Source organism: Myxocyprinus asiaticus, chromosome 40 (assembly GCF_019703515.2).
Source record: "Myxocyprinus asiaticus isolate MX2 ecotype Aquarium Trade chromosome 40, UBuf_Myxa_2, whole genome shotgun sequence".
Lineage (NCBI taxonomy): Eukaryota > Metazoa > Chordata > Actinopteri > Cypriniformes > Catostomidae > Myxocyprinus > Myxocyprinus asiaticus.
The window spans coordinates 31389409-31413662 of NC_059383.1; the positions used below are offsets into that span (position 1 = coordinate 31389409).

Genomic DNA, 24254 nt, shown 5'->3' on the forward strand with positions numbered 1-24254 from the left:
GCGGGTAGAATTCAATGAAGCTGTCAGCTGAGGACATGTGAGGCATCTATTTCTCAAACTAGAGACTCTGATGTACTTATCCTCTTGTTTAGTTGTACATCTGGGCCTTCCACATCTCTTTCTGTCCTTGTTAGAGCCAATTGTCCTTTGTCTTTGAAGACTGTAGTGTACACCTTTGTCTGAAAGGTTTTCAGTTTTTTGGCAGTTGTATAGCCTTCATTCCTCAAAACAATGATTGACTGACGCGTTTCTAGAGAAAGCTGTTTCGTTTTTGCAATTTTTTACCTAATTTCTTCTACATTTTGAATCAATTTGGCTGTTTGATTGAAATGGCTTAAAAAGGGTTTTTTTCTCCCAGAGTAAATAAATAAGCAGATATAGAGCTTGGGAAACTACGCCCCTATGCATTGCATTCTGGGTAGTTGCCGCCATGTTTTAGGACACGCTCATCAGTTATCAGATATTAGTACACAGCGATAATAAACAGAAAAAAAAAACAAAAAAATACAATAATGGACCGAACGAAGACCAATCGCACTCCATTTGAATTACGGTTTCCACGCCAGCCGTGAGTGCGATTATGGCAGTTAATTACACAACAAGCATTCACCATTGTTACGTATTTTTATCTGTATAATACAAACTATACCGTCTATTTCCAATACAACACAGTATCCACCACAGCTTCCGTGTCCTAAAGTCCAAACATGCATTGCGTTGCTGACATCACGTTCCCAGAAGCTATATATAGGCTGTATAATATTGAGAGAATTTCTTTGGTATATCGCCCAGCATTATTTGTGCACAAACTTCTAAACGTGTTAAAAAAAATTACTATGTAATATTTACTATGCTAAAATAAAGAGCTGACTCACATTCTGTATCATAAAAAAATAAAAAATAAAACAAATCAAATGTCATCCTAAAAATGACATATTCCAGATAAAGATGCAAACAACAAATAGTCTTGGCGACGGTTTTGTGTATAGCAAAATACACCATGGGCCGCAGAGCTGTGTACCAAGCAAACCTACTTGTGCTTACTTATGTAATAAGTAAAAGTTTATTATGTAATTCAAAAACACAGGTGATCTTGATTAACGTCTCACTCAAACTCTCTAATCTTTGTTTTTTTTTTCAGACAAATGTTATGCTGAAGTGATTAAAGACAATAAGCTTTACACAAAGCAAATCCTGTCTAGGACAGCTGTGATAGATACAGTCTATGACTAATGTGAGTGAAAGAATGTTGATGCTGCTATTATTTCAGACAATGAAAGTGAATGGTGACTGAAGCTGTCAGTCCCTAACATTCTGCCTAACATCTCCTTTTTGTGTTACACTGGAGAAATAAAATCAAACAAGTTTGAAACAATGTGAGGGTGAGTAAATGAGGGTACTACTACAGAATTTTTGTTTTTGGGTGAACCATCCCCGAAGTCTTATGGATTACTTTTATGCTGCCTTTATGTGCTTTTAGGAGCTTTAAAATTTTGGTCACCATTCACTTGCATTGTATGGACCTACAGAGCTAAGATATTCTTCTAAAAATCTTTGTTTGTGATTTGCAGATGAAAGAAAGGCATATACATCCGAGATGTCACAGAGATGAGTAAATGATGAGAGAATTTCCATTTTTGGGTGAACTACTCCTTTAAGCCATTTAATGTTAAATTAAGAAGCACTGATATTGATTTCTTCTTTATTAATATTATTTTACAAATTTTTCAATGAACAAGCATGCACACATGCTTTTTGTTCTACTACAGTATTGCTGGAAATAACCTAGTTAAATCACAAGAAGCTTTAGAAATGTAAGAGCTGGGAGTGACAGTCCTCAGCAGTCTCCAGCGGACACTTTACATCCTGTCATGTGACATCAGCACTTCCCTCACTGGCCTCAGTTCACTTTTGCCCATGCCAAGCTTCTAGGACTAAAGTAAAGTCCATTTCACTTTACAAATCAGGGTTATTGCTGCAAGTGAATGGGAAAAAAACAGAAGGACACAATGAATGTCAAAAACAGCCTTACCTAAACCTTCTGCAATATATATCCTAAAGCCAAAACAGTCACTATGAATTTAAAAAGGCATCATAAAACTTGCAGCTTCATGGATTTTCCAATTTCTTATATGGTGACCACTCAATATATGGATTTTGCATCCTTGCTGATCTGTGGCATCCTCAAGATGATTTCCTGCCATGCAGCAAAAATATAATTTGAGTTGGAAGAGTTACACTGAATTAAATTATACAGACTGCAGGGTCCAAGTTAATGAAATTTGTCTTTTATTTTTATGCTCCTCATATTGGGTAATAAAATGTACCGCAGTCTATTGGCTAGTTTGTCATTGCAATGGCTTCAGCATTTATTTTCTCAGTAAGGTGCTAAATAATGTGTACAGCAGCAGGCATGATTTAACTGATGCCATTCAGGATCAGTCAGATCAACTGGATTGGAAAATGACACTAATGCAAGATCATTATAATTGGATCAATCAGTAAAATACATTTAGATGCACTATATGTTAGGCAAAGGTTATGTTTGAAATCACAGGTCTGAATGGGCTTTTCCCCATTAAGAATGTGTATAAAAGCAAATAGTAGTTGCCATGGAGTCAAACACAGGGTAGAAAGGGGGTGTGAAAGGGTGTCAACAGAGCAAAAGACAGCAGAGACAGCTGCAGAGACTGTTTTCCCTTCTGGGTCACTTAAACTAATTCACTGCAATCTAAACAGAACTGTATGTATGTGCGAGAGACCTTCAGGTTTATGGCTTTTATCTACCGCTAGGGCGGCAATTCTTTTTGCCCCATTTCTTGATTTTTTTTTTTTAACCCATTTGCTTTGCCTAAAATTCATCATCCTAAATGGTTAGGGCATCTTAGGGATAGTTATGTGTAACGGGAGCCAGCTGGTAGATAGCTGTGCAGTGTGTAAACTTCACTCTCCTGACCTCAAGAGGTGCACTAGCGACTGACGCTAGCGGCTGTAGCTTTTAGCCTCCTTGTTAGCGCGCCTGCCTCCCACGTCGGAGATGCCGGTTCGAGTCCCGTTCGGAGCGGGGCGAGCAGGACCGGTTACATATGCAGTGTCTGACATTTAAGGACACCAAGCACCAACTGGTTCTGTCATATGGCCTGATCAATCAATGAGTATTTGATCAATAAGCATTTGGGCACTGCACCATGAGTAGGCACTGTGCTGTGAGTATTTAAATTTAAATTAAAATGAATTTATATGAGCACCAATATGCAGATAACTGGCAAAAATCAGCTTATTCCAAAAAATGTAAATGTAAACAGGTATGCGCACAACACTCGTACACATTGGATGAGCCGGTAAGAACTGCAGTAAAGGTGTTTACATGCAGAGCAAAACTGGGGTAATGGACAAAAATCTATTTGTGCAGATCAGTTTATGCTTAAACCGTTTATGACCTTACCTCGATAAACATTGTAAGTGCATGTAAACACGCTCACTGTCATTCTTTTTGGCCCAAACACACCTCATTTCTATGTAAATTAGGCTTATTATAGATTGTGCCTTATTAAAAAAAAACAGAATTGTATTAAAAAGATATGTTTTCGTACATTTTATTGATCATGATAGCAATAATTCATCCAACAATGGAGAAGAGCAATATAATCAGGTATAAATCCAGACATACTATGTAGTTGAGTGGACTTTCATTTTGAGTATAGTATGCCAGATTGCGGGCTCTAGATTTCTTGATTCGTCCTATTAGCTGTGCCCGAAATTCATTATCTGATGGGCACTGATACGGCCCAATCAGTCACACCTGATCAATAATTAAGTATATCAAAAAGCATCAGGGGGGACAGAAAACTAAGGTTTACAATATGATCAGGGTGAAATATCCATCAGCAAATTTTGTTTGCTTGACAAACATACTGTTATTGTACACATTTGGGTTAGGGTTTTTTTCCCAAAATCCCTGAACCAAGACCAGAGTTTCTCAATGTATATTTCCCAACAACCACCAAGCTACATCATCTCTGCACAGTCCTTCAGCCTGTTGTGACGGGTTGCTACAAACTGATTTTTGTGTTTTTGCATTGCGAACAATTAAAAATCACTAAAATCCCATGGACTTTTATTGGAAATGTGTGACTAACTGCTACTGGAGCTTTCAAGTTACATTCACCAAACTTTCAAAGCAGGCTTTTAAACGTCTGATAAGGCTTTGTCAAGCTAACATCAAACTTCATCTTAAACATCACAATATAAAAAAATAAAAAATAAAAAAAAACTGAACCAAGCTTTACAAATAAACACATTCTCCTAGTTCATGCCAGGCAGATCTCTGTATCACTTACTGTATAAAGAAGGTGAATGGAAGTGCATGCCCCCATAGGAGCACCCAGCTTGGTTCCTACACCAAAATTACCAGCTGTTTCTGTCTCCATGTCTCAGTGAACACTTTCCTCACTTAAACACTAAACCTCTCTCCTGAGTGTGCCAACTGCAGTCTAATCTCACTTTAGCTCTTCACTCTTCATATTTAAACTTAATGTAAGATGCCTTAATTACATAGAACGCCTTATATTCGCCACAGCACAGCTGAAGTTTGCAGTAAAAGCAGACGTTCGGTTAAACTTAGCATTAGCTTACAGCTGTAATTAAAGATATCTTTGGTACGGTCATTTGGTTTGATACAGTCGCTGATGGTTTAGTGTGTTTGACTATGGGTCAGTGTAGAAAACTGTATAACCGCTCATCACTGCAGATTTAACCCTCTAAATTCCCAGGCTCCCCCGAGGGAGCTCTCATGACCCACTTTTATGTTCACTCTCTCTGGAAATTTACAGCCATTTTCCATAAAGAGACAGTTGGCATTTTATCTTATCCTTCTGAATCTGTTTTGATTTTCCGATGTGGATAAAATCCCTGGAAACCTCAAGGTTTTAAGGTTTCATGTTTTCTATTTATGATGCATTACATGGTTGCATCAGTGGCATGCCATTTTTCCAAAAGAAAATTATCTTTCTAATTATTAAAGTAAGGGTCACTATTAAAGGGATAGTTCATCCAAAAATAAACCTTCTGCCATCATTTACTCACCCTCATGTTCCAAATCTGTATGATTTTCTCCCATGGAACATAAAAGGAAAAAGCAGAATTTTACAGTCACCATTTACTTTAATTTATGTTAAAAAAAGATTGTCTTTAACATTGTCAAACATATTTTTCAATGAAAAAATAAAGTCATACAGGTTTGTAACAAAAAACATTATGACAGAATTGTAATTTTTGGACGAACCAAACCTTTAATAGCACTGCGTCAGATTACAAGCAGAAACTAAATGTATATTTCGTATTGAGACATTCTATAAATCTGTAAATAAAAAGAGACTATTTTCAACATAATTGGTTCTCATTGAATTGGTTGTCAGTCATACTGCTGTGCGGTCTATGCGCATAGTCGCAGATAATGCCTTTGTGAAGGTGACTATCAAATGTTGTCCATGTCCTTGTATAACAGACAGACGATGCTCCAATGAACCCCAACCAACGTCACAGAGTCCAAGGACAGAGCACGCACCCACTCACATCCATTCACACAGATGCACAGTGAGATGTTTGTTTGTTGTCCTGCTGGTATAGAATTTCAGCATGCCGAGTCGTTACGCAACACATCTCTTGCTCCCTGGTAAGTTTCGTCTAATAAAAAACGCAACAGAGCTTTTTGAAAGAGGAATAGTAGTGATGCTATAGACCTCTATGCCAAGCCAATGGTGCTTTTTCATTATGGTAGAGTACTGCAAATAGCTCACAGGCAATGCAGTGCAATCTTTGGTTTAAAGTGGTAAGTGGAGAAATCAAAGTATGTTGAAGTCTGTTTTGCAGAAATTAGTCATATAATAAAAATATTAAAGAGTGCATTTCACTCATTAAAAGGCTAAAACTCTGAAGATGAACAGTAAATAATAATAATTATTATTATTATTTTAAATCAATTTTAACAGAATACCAGCACACCTATGTTTATTGGACACCTACCATGGTAATACTGTGCAATGATTCTTTGATATGTACCATACTAATATAATAGTTTTTGGACACATACAGTTCCAAGGTAAATACAATGGTTTTTGGACATGTACTTTGATAATACAACCATTTTTATATTGCTAATACAACCATTTAATATTGCTAATACAATGGTTTTGGATATGTACCATGGTAATATAAAGGTTTTTAAACATGTAACATGGTAGTGCCATGGTATTCTTTGAAGCACCTTGGAGAACCATGTAAATACCATGGTACATGAATATTGTAATCATTCAGTACCATGTTATATCAAAGTACTATTACTGTCCATCTGATACATAACTTTACACCATTATACTGTTTTGTTTGGGAATTTAATCAATCCTGAAAGAAGAAATAATGATATATTCTATTACATTTCGAAAATGTATTGTTTAATGCAATATAACTTTATGGAACATGTTTGGAAAATCTAAATAGAGAAATTAAAGATCAGAATATGATACAACTGAATATACTGTATAAGCCTGATCTGAAAATTGCTTGACTGTGGCGACCTTTTTGCAAAATGATATTATGGGGTTCATGTAGTAGTGCTAAAAGTGAGTTACATTTTCTCCCAAACAGATGAGGTTTTAAAGGTTAATGTTCTATTGAATTTTAAATAACAGAAATCTACCTCCCTACCCTAAACCTAAACCCAATTGATAGTGTCAGAAAAAGCAAATGTGACATTTATGACACTTTAGGCTTACATGTCGACTCATGTAGGCTTGTCAACTCACTTCGTGCTCTTCAGGTCCTTTGCATCACAGGTGCAATGCTCTATTAGTTGAGCTATAACGCAATTTCGAACAAGCTTCTAAATGTAGATGGTTATGTAATGCAAACTTTAAAATGTATTGCTTTATAAGTCATGTGCTATAGTAAAAGTGTTTTGATGTTATAACAATTGTGTGTGGAACAGGGCAAAAAGTAAATAAAAGTAGTTGTTTTAGAACCTCTAATTGAGTTTATCTCCCCAGTAAAATGCCACGATACACATAACAAGCCATGTAAAAATAAATTAGCAAAAACATTGGCATAGTAATGTGTTTCTATAAGACCAAGTTTGAATATGTTGCTAAAAATATGTGAAAAGAAAATCCACACTGTGCATTCACGTTAAAGCCTGTGCTGTGTTTTATGTAACAATTTTAAAAAAATTCAGAGCCTCTTAAATAATTCAAAACAAGAGTATTTTTTTCTTTCCCTTTTTTCTCTCCCTAAGATTTCCATATTCTTTGAGAAAATGTCTTATTTCCTTATTTCACAGAGTTTAATTTGAGGTCAATGTTTAAGCCATTTCCATTCAGAAATGTGTGTTTATTCGCCTCCCAGATGTCCCTAATTTTTTTCCTCCAAAGTTTTGGTAAAATGGGGAAAGTATTGAGACAATTCATTGAAATTAGCCAGCTTATTGTCATTTTAATTTCACAAATAAATGCAATCAGACGACGAGGAATTGCAATCAAAAGGGAACAGCTGCCCTTCTGATAGGACTGTAATATTGGTCCTGATGTTGTGCCTATCGCAGGTTGCCACCGGTTCCGACCCGAAAGCGAATCGTCATGGCCATGTTCAAACTGGCAACTTGCACCAAGTAATGGGGACATTTTCGGTCTTATAAGGACCATCCATCGATGTGTATATGTTGTGTGCACAGCTAGTAAAGAGAAACTGATGCAGTGTAATATCAGGGTTTACATATGATACATTCCTGATATTCAGTAGGCTATATTGAACAATCATCTAATCTAAAGCATTGCCATCTCAACTGCATTATGTCCCGTATATTTGTCCCACAACTTTTAACAACCAACTGAACTTGATTATCATCTAAAATTAATTTTAGCGTCATAATGCAATTTACATTTTCTGAAGAAGCTCAGCAAATGCGATCCAAGGTAAAGAGGGTTAGATTTAAAAGATTTAAAAGTTTTAAAAGGTTCAAAAGCTTGTTTTCTGAAAGTGAACTCATTGGACAAATAGTTCTTATAGTTTATAGTCTTAAACTTTTTTCGCAAAAATCCTTGGATGGAAACGTAGTTACTGACTCTTCTTACTGATTGGACATACAATTTTTGCATGGTGGATGATAAATAGACTTGCATTAAAGGAGGTATCTAAACCATATCTAGGGACCAGAACATTAGAGAGATGTTGGGGTGGGCTCTTTTGACTTGGGCCAGTAAGAAACCACTGAGCAATGCAGTAAAAACCACCCACAACACTGAAGCATTGTGGTGTGAGATTTGCATGTGCAAACACCTTTTTTTATTATTATTTTTTATTTTTTAGAAAATGTAAAGTTCTAGTCTAGTTTTTGCTACTCTCTTTAATTCTACTCATCGATTAATTTAACCCCATCAACTTTCTCAGTGAGATTTTGCTTCCTCTGATTTTCTTCTTTTCTTATTTATTTATACATCTGTATCTTCTCTCTCTCTCTCTCCCTTAACAACACTTACAGGGAAGGATCTGATGCCTGAATAATAGATTCTCACCATCTGCTATTTCTATCCTGGTTTGTGTATCTGTTCGATAGGTTCTATATATACGACGTAAAGGAGGTTTGCTTGTGTATTGTAAAGGAGCAGAAAGCGAGACCATCAGTAGCTACTGAACACAATTCTAAATCAATAAAGAGGCAATTTGCCACACTGGATTTGCACTCACCAGCTCTGTTATTGGAGAACATTAACAGCTGTTCAATGTGACATCACAAATGACACTCAATACAAAGGCCTATATGGCTATGTTTGGAATAGCATACAAACATCCAACTCTTACTGTTTCTGCATTACATAGTATGTATATAGTGTGCATGAAATACCCGGATGTGCATTATACAGCAAAGCACACTGCACTGAACACTGTATCTCACAATGTCATGCCATCAACTTGACCTTCCATTTCTAGTGTGATAACTGAACCAGACAGAATTAGAGCTGCAGTTTTTCACCTCTCTTTCTTAACTTACTATTTGATCAGACTGATACATTTTTTATTTAATTAAACCAGCAAAATAACCACTTTTATATCCAAGATTATGACTGGACAGCAATCAAATGTATTAAGATTAGGTTATGTGAGCATACAATTGTTTAAACATTTTTCAGGCAGTAATTTAAAAAGTAAACAGTATACAGTGTATACTACACAGCATTTGATAAGTAGTAAACAAGTATTCCATTCTGAACATGGCCTATGTCATATGCATGGCGTGAAAGGGACTGGACTCTCTCTCCACCTGATACTTGTGCGTTATGAATGTCCTTAGTTCAAGTCGAGCATGAATCATATGTTTGCTGTAAGGCACACTGACTCATAAACACTATGATCAAGGACTCTCGTCTCAATACATCTTCTGCTGTTGTGCCCTTGAATGCTACAGATGAAAAGAAAGCGTCGTCATTAAAAGGAGTGTCACATACCAGGTTTTGTGTCTGTGTTGGTGTATTATGAAGACTGCGATATTTTTCATTCCCTCCAGGTGTCATTTTTTCCATTGAAAAAAGCATATATTCTGATTGTTTTTTTTTTTTTTTTTTTTTTTTTTTTTGCAACATAAATAAAAGCAATAAATGCAAAAATGTCATTATATAGATGTTTCACCAGTTCTAATGAATGGCTTATAAAGGGCTTGTGACTGTGTGTTCTTGAGGTTCCATCAGCCAATCAGCGTTATCATTTTCCTGCAGTTACGTACTATTGGGGCTGCATGTGCCAGCCAAGCAACTGTCATTTAGATGAACAGGAATGATGGCTCTCTCCAGGCATTATAGACTGCCTTGGTATTAGTAAACTACAGTAGGCTGAGTATTTTAGCATCAAAAGAGTGCAGATAATTACATCAGCTGATGGGTTTCCAGTATATAGTCAAAATCTTCTCTGCACAGAGATTTGTGGAGAAATAGAAGAAGAACATGTTTCCATAAAGGCTCAATTTTGAATGTAATTTACAAAACCTGGTAAGTAGGGTATAGAAGGCACAATTCATGAAAATGGATCAACAAATAGAGCAACAAATTCGTTCAGAACAAATCTAATGTCTTTGAAAGACCCTTTAGAATGACCCTTTTGTCATTCACACAGATGCTTTCCGTGTCTACTCCATGTCTTACATTTGCATCCTACAACGCTCAAAAAGGTTTCCCTGTGGATACTGCAAAAACTCCATCCATCCCACATGCATTTGGCCAGTCTTGTCTTGAGACAACACTTGGCTCTCTTCCATTTGCTCTTTAATATTTGACCCTGTGTCCGGATATGTGTGCTGGATCTTGTGTCCCAGCAGTAGACAGTGAGACCAACACTACACACATACACTGTGTGCATCAAACCACACCAAAACCAATCCATCCCGCGTGTGAGGAAAAGTGAATGCAGAGCAAGTGCTCAGTGCGCTTGTGCCTTTTATCAGGGCTATATGTATCAGATTGCAGTCAATATTGAGTGCGTGCCTGTGTGTATACCCATTCAGTTGCAATGAACAATGCAACAGCATTTTCACAGTATGTAAGTCTGTTGGGTTTTCCATAATTTTAATGTGGATTTAGCATAAGATTTGTTGACAACATTAGACACACTGTAAAATATTTTTGTTGCTTTCACAGTAGGCTATTATTGCTGAATGCTATTTTTGTATGATATCTTTCTATATTAAATACATATTCATACATTAAATTAAATGTTGTGTATATTAAATAAACAAAATTCAAAATATAAAGATTTTTTTACAGTGCAAATGTCACTGAAAGGCTATTGCAAACAATTAAATTATGAATTATATAATAATTCTAAACACAAATGAGAATTGCCATTTGAAATGTTAATATGCGGTTAATATGTTTAAAAATAAAAAATAATGTTCTGTGTACATATTGAATACAGCACACTTAATCTAAATATAAATAATATATTTGATTTAATTTTCCAAAAAGCAATTATTAAACCCAGTGGGATACCCTACATATCTTTCAATTTTACAAAATACAGTCCTGGACAATTTTGTTTTATTTAATTAATAAAAATGATTTATGAATCTTTAATTATTAATTTCCATAATAATTTATTAAATTTATTATTTCATTTATTATATAAAGTTAATATGAATTAAATATAATGTGTGTGTGTGTGTGTGTGTGTGTATATATATATATATATATATATATATATATATATATATATATATATATATATATATATATATATATATATATGATATCTTTCTATATTAAATACATATTCATACATTAAATTAAATGTTGTGTGTGTGTGTGTGTGTATATATATATATATATATATATAGTGCAGTAAATATAGAAATATATATATATATATATATATATCCATATATTTAATTGTATGAGGCATTTGTCAATGCTTAAAATATGAAATGCTTCATGAATCTAAATTGTAAGTACTGACTTTTGTGCTTATGGCAAAATTCATTTATATCAATTATAAGCAATCAATCGAGGCCTGAAATCTCCAAAAGAGAACGACCTTTTGGATAGCATTATTCCTACACAATTATCTCGTTTTCCATGCATTAAGCCAAACACATTTCTCTAAAATTATAAAACACCTACAACAACCAACAATCTGTCGCTTCTAAACGCCATTCTGGTCCTAAATGATCTCTCTGTGGTCATCCAGTTATGCATTAGGCTATACATAGCAAAGACCAATATGGCAAACGGAAATTACAGCTACAAATCTCAGGGATGCGCATTTGGTGCTCTCATTTTCCACTCTTAAACCGAACGAGAAGCACTCCGCCATTTAATGATCCATTTGGAAATTCACGGAGATGCAAGCCAGCTGCATTCGTGTTAAAACCACGGGCACTTTTCCCTTGGCAGATCAGTTCACCAGCTGGAGTTTTACGCAATGCAATATAGCTATTGCACTGGTGATCAATCATAGGGGTGAGGCTTTGACTAAACGCATACATTAGCCTAATCTTTCAGTGCCGTAGGTAGTTGTTTTCTCATCAATATACAATTGTTTGATCATTGGGATGCTAATCTGAATAAAATAAAATCGCTGTGGTCCCGTCGACACAGCCCTGCGTAATTCCATAAATGTCCATGCAGATTCAGAATAGGGCGTTTCTATGTAGGACCATCTTTACACCAGTGCATCAAGCGTTTTTGATGACAGTCTGGTTCTCCTGCTAAATATTTCTGATTTAAACCAAACAAACATAGGGGGGAAAGCGCGTTTTTGTCATGTTCCACTGATGCACAATGCGCAACGGTGCGTCCCTGTAATAAATGTCCTCACCGCTCAGCACAATGGCAGGGTAACAACCAGCCGCATCCAGGGGGAACCAAAAACGCAAGGAGCACTAAGGACACATACAATAATGGGCCTATACTATGAAATTCAACATATCTATTTGGTTAAACCTCAAGACAAGTGTATAAAATCTCAGTAGTTGATAGTTAGCATGATCTTACTTTCTCCAACGACCGCCTTTAATCCAATCGGTGCCATGATGCTCCTGAGTGTGCTGTGTTTTACTTCCTCTCCTCCTCTTGCTGTCTCTGGCAAAGCGATGGATGAAGTGCACCTCACACAGCAGCTGACTGCGGGGATTCGTCACTGCGTATCAGCCCCTCCCTGCTCTTATAGCTCTTATTCTTTCTACATTCCCCGATTATTTACCATGTCATTATGAATGAAGATTGTAAAACATCGTTGCCCTTCTCCAATGCACCTGTTTTACGTGTTTATTGGCCACTACTTGATTAAGACATTGGGTCTCTCATCATAAAGTCACTAGTGATTTTGAAAAGCAACTAAAGGTTTAACATTGTTGCAAAGACGTTTAATTAAAGGTTTCCTTATTCGGAAAAATTTCTGCAGTGAGCTTCCAATACTAAGCGATACTAGTTAACTTAACTACATTTCATACACGAATAGGTAATTTAAAGACAACTGTAACAATATTTTATTTTATTTTATTATTGCATCATTGCCTTCGTGTGATGAAAACTGCATGGTCCAATGCAGCATTTAGTCAGTTACCAATTTGGTCCACAACAGGGCGCTACAGTTCGTCGAAACAGAATTGCCATTATTGCCTCCTTTTCTAAAACCAAATCTTTTTTTAAAGTAGGCCTAAAAGTGGTCCTGAATATTTTATTTTATTTTTTTACATTTTTTTTATGAATTAATTTTTTTATTGAATTTAATACATTAATTTAATTAATAACAGTTAATTAAATGTATAAAATTCAATAACAAATTACAGATAATTAATTTAATTAATAATTATTAATCTCTTATTATTAATTTATTAATATCTTATTTCCCATTCACAAATCTGATATATGGCAATATATGTATGTTCATATATGGTGTTCACTGATAAAAAAATAAATATTATACATAGGCCCTGCTAATGTATTTATTTCTGTAATTATTTTTGTATTTACCTGACATAAAAAGAAGGCAGAGCAAGCCTCATAGGCTTCAAACTAATTATTAAAAAGATCAGGATGATAAAATACAATTCAATACCTTTTCTTTACTTTTAAAACGAAAATGATTCCCTTTTAATAATAATAATAATAATAATAATAATAATAGTAATAATAATAAACAAAATAATAATAAAACAAAGCAAGCAAGCCAGTCATTTTACAAACGCCCTTTTGTGTTGCGCCATTACCAGATCGTATCAGCCGCTCTAAAATAGCAGCTGCGATACAACAGGTTTGTTATGGTGAAGTTGGGTGTGTCGAGCTCAGTAGACCATACTCTCTGAGTGTATCTCATTTGACTGAACAAGTTTAAATGACTCACACTTTTCTCACACGGTTCCTCGTCGCGCGCGCAACTCTGTCAGTAAAGTAGTCTCATGTAAATGCAAAACACGCGCCATACTGAAGTTACTCACCCCGATCTGTGGAGCTGATTCTGCTCTCTGGGGATGTGTTTCTCAGAAGACTCAAAGGACACGTCTCTCAAGTGTTTTCCTCTTTAACGCAAGTCTTAAATCTCAAGGAACTTTCCACAATATCTGTCATTTTTCACTTAAATCGCCATAATGGGTGACGTGATTTCAACCAACCTGGACGAGGGCAAGCGCGAGATGATTACAGGTGAGACGCGTTTGTGTTCTTTTAAAAATATATATATTTTTAAAAAGTCGAACCAATAAGAAGGCATACGTACACTAAAATCTTAAAGGGCATTGTGAGTGTAAGCACAGCAACCTGCTATATCTTTACAGTTCTTTAAGAATTATATTGAATTTTAGTCTTGTCAGAAGTTTTCATACCAATGCAACCTTCCACATGTGATGGTCTACAGGATTGTTCACCCAAATATAATCTAGAAATGTTCTTAAAATCTACTCTCTTTAGGGAAAATGTTTGGGGTTTTCAGTTTGTAACAATACCAGTACTATTTAAGTGCGAAACAGCCTTTTGTGTTCCATAAATTACGTTGTTTTGAACCATTTGAGCATAAATTAGATATTTAGGTTGATTATGGTTCAAAATTGATTACTATTAAAATAGTTAAAGAACATTTAATGAATCCTTCTTTCAGGTCTAGATGACTTGCTTTTGAGAGAATGTTTAGTAACGTTTATCTTGGCAACACTTTCTCTGAGATATTGCCCATCCTATTGAATTTTATTATCCTTATGCCAAGAAATGTCTTTTGGCAACAACATAGTTGTCTCTTAGCCAGTTGTACTCAGTCAGTCTATCTTTTGATATTAATAGTGCATTAATAGTAGTTTTTGCATCCTCAACTGAAATGTCCCCCTTATACCTCTAAAACTGTTAGCAATTGTGGGGAAAAGGTGTCAGTAAAATAAATATCAAAGTCTTTGTTTAATGTTGCACTCCCAATTTGGATTTCCTTTGTGATCTGTGAAGCTTGAAGCTTCTAGTACTTAACTTATGGCTTTAGTGTGGTCCCTCTGGTTGGTTTGGAGGACTTGTCATCTACCTGTAGAGACACACCCTTAACAGGGCCATATATTAGTTCCTCTTCCAGTCATGACAGGAAATAATAATGTACTTTAATAGAAACGTGTTTTTCTCATTAAAGGGCTTTATTTGTTTCCAGCCAGTAGTCTGAGAGGCATGGAATACCGCAGTTATGTCCATTGAGGTTTGCTTAGTTTGTTCAATCAGGCTTTTAGAGTTTTCCTAGAATCTTCTAGGAAAAATTCAGAGTTGGACTGTGCCACCCGGTTGAGACGTGGGAAAACGTAACCAATCCATAGTTTGTGACGTCAGTGGTGGTTTTGGTGTTTTGAAGCAGTGGCTGCTCTTTTTCTCCTCTTGTTCCCACATGTCAATCATAGTAACTAACTAAAGGACTGGATGAATATAGCCTAAGTGTTCTTTAAAGTAATTTTCTGCATTGGAAGACTGTCGAAAAGCATGTTTCAGAGAAACATACTCAGTTTGAGAGAGTTTCGGAAGATTATTGCTATGTGCCAACACTGTGTTTTTGGTAAACAAATGCTCAACCAACCTCCCAGAATTCAGAAATGATGTGCCTTTTTGACTGAGTAGAAAATTGGGAACACAAACTTTTCCAGGGAATAGACCATAGACGTAAGATTTGGCTCTCCTTTTGGGGACAGTTTTGTCCCCATGCTATAGTGAAGTGCATAAATACATACACACAATCTCTTAGAACAAGTCAGGACTGGTTGAGGAGTATAGTTTTCATTGTGTGTGTTTGAAGTACCAGTCCAAGTCTTTCATTGATAATAGTTCAGACTTGTGTCAGTTTTTGAGTTGACACATCATGAAACAATTGTCTTTCTCATTACAACATTCCAAACTGATTTGTGTGAAATATTTCCATGGGATTAATGCAGGTGGATCAGGGCAGGTCCCACGCTCATGCTGATGTCAGAAAATGCTGACTCTATCTGCTGACTCGGCCCTAAGAAATGATGACGACCCTTTAAATTCCACCAATGCTCTGAAATTTAATTGTGGGAGGGTGTTTAGTCTCTCTAGAGGGAGAGACTATAAGAGTGGCCTGTTCTTCTGAAGCCTGGAGCAGTTGTGAAGATGCCTGTAGTACTGTAGATGGACAGGAGGTCAGGAGGTTGAAGGGAGGTTTGAATGCAGGAAATTCCTCTGAAGATCTTTAGACCTCCCTTGTGAGCTATTTCACTATTAGAGCAGGATGTTATTTGAGAGCAGGTTTCAACTTGTCTTAATTTGGTAGGGAGGATCTTCTCAAGGTGTCCTCATGCACTCATGCCTTTCTCTCTGTCTCACACTTTTCTGACTTTCTGTCATGGAAAGTGAATGGCGGCTTATCTGCTGACTTTGCCAGCTTTTGGGCTTTATGTTACTTGGTGCAACGGATAGCTCATTTGACATATAGATTGAAAGGGGTCATTTAAAGGTTGTGGGTTCAAGTCCCACCAGAGCTGCAGCTTTTTAAGGGTGGTGTGGCGTAGTGGAAAAGATCGGGGCTGGTAATTGGAATGTTGTAGGGTCAAGCCCCTTAAAGGTGCACTAATTAATTTTACACTAATAAAGCAAGTAGTATTCGACTGGTATTGTGGTCATAACTTGGCAGCCACCATGATGAAAAAAAAAAAAATCTTTTAAAAGGTTACTGATAGGGTTGTCACGATACCAAAATTTCGATATTCTGTACCAATACAAGTGAAAATTCAGTTTTCGATACTAATTTCAATACTGCAGCAAAAAAATGCTAATATGGAAATATGCTATTGAACACAATCCTTTAGCCTATTTAAAAAGTTAAATTTCAATGTAAATAATATATTTAAAAAAATATGCATGTTCCTTCAAATTTTACCTATGTATGCATTGCATAAGTGTTTTTAAAGGGATAGTTCACCCAAAAATGAAAATTCTCTCATTATTTACTCGCCCTCATGATATCCCAGGTGTGTATGACTTTCTTTCTTCACCAGAACACATTTGAAGAAAAATAAAAAAAATTCTTAGCTCAGTAGGTCCTTAAAATGCAAGTGAATGGCAATTTCTCATTTGAAGCTCCAAAAATCACAGACAGTCAGCATAAACGTCATCAGTACGACAATACGGTTAAATTAATGTCTTCTAAAGCTTACGATCGCTTTTGGTGTGAAAATGAACAATATTTAAGTACTTTATAACTATAATCCAATGCTTCAGGTGAGGGTGGAGTCCATGCGGTCTCTCGTGTGATGTATTTGCGTTGCCATGGATACAGACGTTATCTCACATTCTCCACTGGGTTGAGACATCCAGGATAAGCACACAAACGCACCACTGTGAGAAAAGAAATGGATAAATACAGATCTAAACCAAAATCAACCAAGCTACTGTACAGCGTTCCTCCTCACTTGTACAGCACTGCTCTTCCGGCTGTGACGCACAGTTCAATTTTTGTTTGATTAGACCAGAGGACATTTCTCCAAAAAGTAAGATCTTTGTCCCCATGTGCACTTGGCTGGCTTATTTACGGCGGTTTTGGAGCAGTTGCTTCTTCCTTGCTGAGCAGCCTTTCAGGTTATGTTGATCTAGGACTCGCGAGAACGTATGTCACACGCGTGTACTCCTGCCGACCGGAAGCATGATTTAGAGTTCAAAAAATTAATTAAATATTTATCTTTTTCACACCAAAAGCAATCTTGTCACTTTGGTACAGTAAACCCAGTGTTTTCCATTAATTACCTAGACAGTGGTGGCCTGGTCTAATTTGTCCCACCACAGTTGCATAATGAAATGAAAATATTTTTACAGTTCTCATAATAACTAGGGATGCACCGATACCACTTTTTCTCTTCCGATATCGGAAATCTCAGTATCGGCTGATACCGATCCCAAGCCGATACCAGTGTTGTTTTTTTGCATAATCAGTTTAGAATATCTTTACATTGTTGTGTGGAATTAATTGGGAGTATTCTTTAATATGTAAAGAGAAACAAACCTCTATCTACACATTATTTCAATATAAATGTATAGCTTATTAAGAAACACTTTATTATTAACTAGTATACTGGATAATGTAGCAGCAAAATTAACAGTACTTCCAGTCTTCAAGTCTTCAGTAGAAAAGAAACCAGTGTTTTATTTTTGCCTTCTTTTTTTTTTTTTTATGTTTCAACTTGCTTTTGGACTTTAAAGGATTCAGACTTTTTGTTCAATTTAGTTGCAGGACATCAGTCCACTTTTCATTCACACAGTTATTTTTTTGGAACCATTCAACTTAAATATTGTTATAAAATGCAAACAAATACTACTACTACTAATAATAAATTGTTATTATTGTTATTATTATTATTATTATTATTATTGACTTTTAATTTTAAATAAAACAGTAACATATTTCAATCGTGCACTTTTTAAACCCTCACGCTTTTATTTTGACATTCTAAACTCTCCAGGAAGTCCTGTATGTGTCTGTTTGTAGGCAAGTTCACAGGAGTTTAATTTGCTTCTTATTCAAATTCTGGTAAAATGCACCTCCGGCACTGTTCTAAGATGCCCAACCTAATAGTGTACCTATGCAATCAACTCAATTCTCTGTGACAAAAATGTAAACCACACTGAGTAGGGGAGGAGGCTCTTGTCATATGATAATTATATTATGTTACAATTGGTAGTCAAATAAAGGAAAGCCTCCAACACCATTATTTACAGCAGGGATGCTCACACTTCTATGGAATGAGATATACTTTTTCATCATGTTATTGCAGCAAGATCTACCATGTACATTTGATGTCAGAAGTTTACATACACTTAGGCTGATGTCATTAAAACTCAGTTTTTTTAACCACTCCACAGATTGCATATTAGCAAACTATAGTTTTGGCAAGTCGTTTAGGACATCTACTTTGTGCATGACATGAGTAATTTTTCCAACAATTGTTTACAGACTGATTGTTTCACTTTTAATTGACTATCACAATTCCAGCGGGTCAGATGTTTGCATACATTAAGTGTAACACAGCTCATAAACAGAAGGGAAGGAGAACACAGGGAAGCAGGTTTTTTCCAGGCTCAGGTAGGACATTTAATCGGCCACTTCAATGCTTTACAACTTTGCAAACTCGTCAGCTTCACAGGCACATAGTAACTTAAACACATCAGCTTCACAAACATAACAGATTAAACGTAGCAGCTTCAAGAGCACCGTGGCCTTCCTTGTGCCAGACTCTCTCTCCCTCTCTGCTGGTGGTGTGGCTGCTTATATGCCGCTCTCCCCATGCTCACTGGAATTAGAAACAGGTGTTAAACATAATCTAGCTCAGGTGCAAGCACCCTTACCGCTTTCTCTCTCTCCGGATGGACGCTTGACCATACCCCCACTGCCACACTAAGTTAACTGTGCCTTTATGCAGCTTGGAAAATTCCAGAAAATTATGTCAAGACTTTAGACAGTTAGCCAATAAGCTTCTGATTGGAGGTGTACTGAATTGGAGGTGTACCTGTCTTCAAACTCAGTGCCTCTTTGCATGACATCATGGGAAAATCAAAAGAAATCAGCCTCAGAAAAAAAATTGTGGACCTCCACAAGTCTGGTTCATCCTTGGGAGCAATTTCCAAGCCCCTGAAGGTACCATGTTCATCTGTACAACAGTAGTAAGCAAGTATAAACACCATGGGACCATGCAGCCATCATACCGCTCAGGAAGGTCTCCTAGAGATGAACGTAGTTTGGTGCGAAAGAATGGTTTCAAGTTCTTAAGTAATTATTCAAGACTAGTAAACAGTCAGTAATAAAATAACAATAAAAAACAGCAATGAAAAATAATAGAACAAAAAATAAAAATTAAGAAAATTCAGTGCTTTTTTTAACAGCTTTAAACGTTTTTAACAGCAGTAGGCTATCAAGTATTGATATAAACATTCAGAATGAAATGCAACATAAAACTACTACTGGTATTCACTGTATGATTATAATACATTAATACTTTTTAAAGCTACTAAAGTTGCCCAGTCAAGAGCAGTGAGTGTTTTCTCGATTATTATGATGACACACTAGACGGCAGCAGGTCTATTAGCTTACATTTATACTTACAAGTCTGACATTTGAATACAAATCAGCTTTTTTTTCTCCGATGTTTACATTCACTTTAGACATCACTCTCTGTGTTTACATGAATACCTCACCAAGACGGGCATTTTGGCAGAGTTTTGAAATGTATTTGACCATTCAGGCGCATTAGCATGAGCATTTTCGGAACACACGCACATGTTCAGCACACACACATACGCCGCCTGTCAATCAAACAGACGCAGCTGTTACTAGATTGCTAGCGAATTATAAAATGACGTGCTCTGGGTTAATTTCAAAAGCAAAATAAAAATATTAATTTTCTAAAAAGTGACACAGGCCTAGGCTATCACAAATATAGCCGGTTATTTTTTAGTTATTGATGTTTTAATCAGTCTGCTTGTCCGTTTGGGCAAGTAAAATTCTTTCACTTGCCCCTTCAAAAATCCACTTGTCCCGGACAAGCGTTAATGTCGAGCCCTGCAACCAATGTGTTTATGATTAAATTACTGCTAGAGTGCAAAATTGTTTACAAGAGCACTAAGTTCTTCATAGATCTAGCCTCTTAAGTTTGCTCTCAAAGTGCACCAGATTTATGCATTTAACTTTAAAATGTAAAAAAATTCCTTACGGGGAGCATGCTCTAGTCTAGAGGGTCCGAGGTCCAACCACCACAGTCTCTCAGAATCCTGTGGGAAACACTGAAACCGGAATATACAGAAGGTCATGTGTATTTAAGGTTGTGTACTAAGTTCATGCGAGTTGACATCAGATATGGCCTTCTTTCATTTCCGCTCCTGTCCTGTTCCTGTCCTTGTTCCTTCTTGTTATGGAAGCACCTTTCCTTTCACTCACACAAACATGCTTGTTTAGCTACTGAAAATGAGGACAATCCATAGACTTCTTTTTGTTTTTATGTAAAGCTAATTATATTTACTACTCACTAACCCTACACCTTTTTTATCTATGAGTTGTTTTAGCACAGCCGCAAAGGGGACTTTTGTCAGATTTAGCTAAATTAAGGGACAATTTTGTCCTCAAATTAGGCCTGTAGCTAAGTAAGCAAACTCTGCCCCGGACAATCAATGGAAGACCGGAAGACCAAGGCTATAGACCAGAAACAACCAGAAAACTTGTGGGACTCACATAACATTAAATGTTAAATGCAGAGGGTGTCATTTGCTGGACCAGACCACAAGATGCTTTGAATGTGGTATTCAATTGCGATTGCTTCTAATCATATGTCACTTTTTCCATGAACATTTATTCTCTCTTACTATAAACAAATTCTTCTTAATAGCACCTTTCTTCTTTTCATAAAGCTCTGATAAGCCTGCAGGCTCAGTTCTTTTAATTTTAGTTTGTATTTTCACACAGAAGTGTGTGTCTATGTGTTTTTGTTTTTTTAACTTGACTGTTTTTGCATCTTTCTTTCTCCCCTTTATCAAAAACTCCCTAATGTTATGATTTGGTCTTCTTTTGTGTCAAACAGTATGCCCATTGTAATTGGATCAGTGTTTTCTCAGACAAAATATTTTTCCATATGAGTATTGCAATATCAATGCAGTATACTTGGTGATTTATTATATTTAAATAATTTTTTATATAATATGTAATATAATTAAAATACATTATTGTGGCAGACAAGTAAAGCATTGATTAGGCAATAATTGATTAGTGTTTCTTAAAAGGCAATAGATGTTTTACATGTTTATTCCCATATCATTGAACATAAGCTTATTATTGGCCTAAGGTCCACATCAATCCATTTTGCAATTGAACTCATCAATCTGTCCGATGTACTATAAGGGCTTTTCTAAGGACACGTCTATGTACACTAGCATAGTGTAGAGTTTTTAGGATGCTTCATCAAGTTAAATGTAGTTTGAACCTTAGAAAAACACATCTCGAGAACCCTGCATTCTGAGTTGAGCTCTGTCCAGCTGTTTGAATCCAAAAACGCATCCTTAACTTGTGCCATCTGCTGTCAGTAAAGTGTGGTTTGTTTGGTGCTTGCTGCTTTTAGAAAAGGTCATGAAGCTTCAGCGTACTATTCCTGGCTAATTCAGAGTCTAGGGGACGGGGTCTAACATCTCTTAAGAAGTTATGGGAGAGAGACCTGAATTTAGTACTAGAAGATGGAGATGGATTTTTAAAAATGTCAAGTCTATGTCTAGGGATGCAATGGTGCACCTCATTCAATTTAAGATTACAGATTATCCATATATGGATAAAAGTTGATTCCGTGTTTACATGTGTTGTCTGTGTTCATTTTAATTTTGGAATCAGTAAAAATTGTTAATGGCAAAGTGTGGTTTGTTGTGTTTATATATTTTTGTGAACTTCTCTGAGGCCACTGAAAACACTGTATCATGAGCCCCAAGCGTACTTGTAGTATGTGTAGATTACAGACAGAACACAGTGCCGCCTATTCACTTTGAATGCGGACTATAGGCCTATATTTTTATTTATTAAATCACAGCATTTCATGGTTTATTGATTATGGTATACAGGCTTATGATGAAAAGTTGGCTAGTAGACTATCACTCGCTCCATTACACACTCCATTTCTACCCAACTAAAAATCTTAGATCAAGTTACAGTGTTTTGTTTGGTAATGCTAGACGGTGTGCATGTGCGTGTTCATGTCCGTCTTTGTTATCTTGCCTGACCGCTATTGGGAACAATTCACAATCAAAAGACCTAAACTAACTAAACAGGTTTATGACCGTTATACTTTTTGTACTTGTTTATACTTGTATATTTTTCACACTGATGTCTGTAATCAGCAATTTGTACTGAGGCATAATATAGCTTTAAAGGAATATTCATAGTATATTTAATGTTAAAGTTAACTTAATTGACAGTTGTTGAAAAAGTGTTGACATTTATGCCCTGTGGCAGAGTGAGCAAGAGACAGACACAGTGGGTGTAGTGTCAGGCATCGGAGAGAAATTTATTGGAAATTATAATAAACAGAAAATGTCCAAAAAGGGGAATAAAGTGTCCATGGGGAATAGTGTCCAAAATAATGGGGTATCATGTCTTACATGCCTATTGCCTATTGATGATATTCAATATATATCTCGATAATTATGTATTTGCTCTAAAATGGCTCAAAAGATTTTTTTTTTTTCATTAACAATTTTTATTGATTCCAAACTCAAATCAACACAATCAGCACATGAAAACACGGAATCAATTTTCATCTAAATATGATATGCCCCATCACCCAAAATACAAAGTCTGGGGCAGAGTGAAATCTGAGTGTTCAGGATCTCATAGACATAACTCTAAACCCTCGACCAAAACTCTTGAATCTTAGTACAATACCAAAAAACGTGGGCAATGTCCCCATCTTCTGATTGGCATCGCCAGCAGGTGGGTGTGTCTTATAAAACGATACAGAATCTTAAATTGAATGAGGCGCACCCTTGCATTCCTAGACATAGACTTGACATTTTTAAAAATCCTACCCCATTCTTCATCCTTATACTAAATTCAAGTCTCTCTCCCATAACTTAAGAGATGTCAAAACCCCAACCCCTAGACTCTGAATTAGCCAGGAATAGTATGCTGAAGCCTCGTGACCCTTTCCAAAATCCGCTATTACCATCTCTAGTGTCTGCAGCTTTAGGGGGCTGCGTACTACACCCAGAGGTGGCACAAAGTAGATGGCGCAGCTGTAAGTACCTGAAGAATTGAGATCTGGGAATCCTAAACCGCTGTATAATATTTTCAAAGGATCTCAATGCTCCATTTTCATACAGGTCACCCAGCGTAGCAACTCCCTTCTCAAAAGTGTGTGTGTGTGTGTGGGGGGGGGGTGTTAATCAGAGGAACCATCATTGCATCCAATCTGCCACTGTAGCCAAGTAGATTCAATATTTTAAAGACATTAAATAATGTGGGGCCTGGGTAGCTCAGCGAGTAAAGACGCTGACTACCACCCCTGGAGTTCGCGAGTTTGAATCCCAGGGCGTGCTGAGTGACTCCAGCCAGGTCTCCTAAGCAACCAAATTGGCCTGGTTGCTAGGGAGGATAGAGTTACATGGGGTAACCTCCTCAAGGTCGCTATAATGTGGTTCACTCTCGGAGGGGCGCGTGATGAGTTGTGCGTGGATGCCGCGGTGGATGCTGTGAAGCCTCCACATGCGCTATGTCTCCATGGTAATGCG

General features: G+C 36.5%; 2 protein-coding genes across 3 annotated transcripts in view; one reads left to right on the forward strand and one right to left on the reverse strand.

Moving 5' to 3' along the window:
• The window catches only part of LOC127430589 (syntaxin-binding protein 1), a 43733-nt gene extending 31071 nt beyond the window's left edge, over window positions 1-12662 (reverse strand). The window contains exon 1 of one of the 2 annotated variants that reach the window (XM_051680462.1): window positions 12528-12662. In XM_051680462.1, coding sequence (XP_051536422.1) covers window positions 12528-12564 — 37 coding nt within the window. In that variant the 5' untranslated portion in view covers window positions 12565-12662. The remainder of the gene's footprint in view (window positions 1-12527) is intronic. The other variant, XM_051680463.1, reaches the window with a different exon arrangement.
• Window positions 12663-13799: 1137 nt separating this feature from the next.
• Window positions 13800-24254, forward strand: part of LOC127430580 (protein Niban 2-like) — a 36346-nt gene continuing 25891 nt past the window's right edge. The window contains exon 1 of the mRNA XM_051680439.1: window positions 13800-14177. Coding sequence (XP_051536399.1) covers window positions 14123-14177 — 55 coding nt within the window. The 5' untranslated portion in view covers window positions 13800-14122. The remainder of the gene's footprint in view (window positions 14178-24254) is intronic.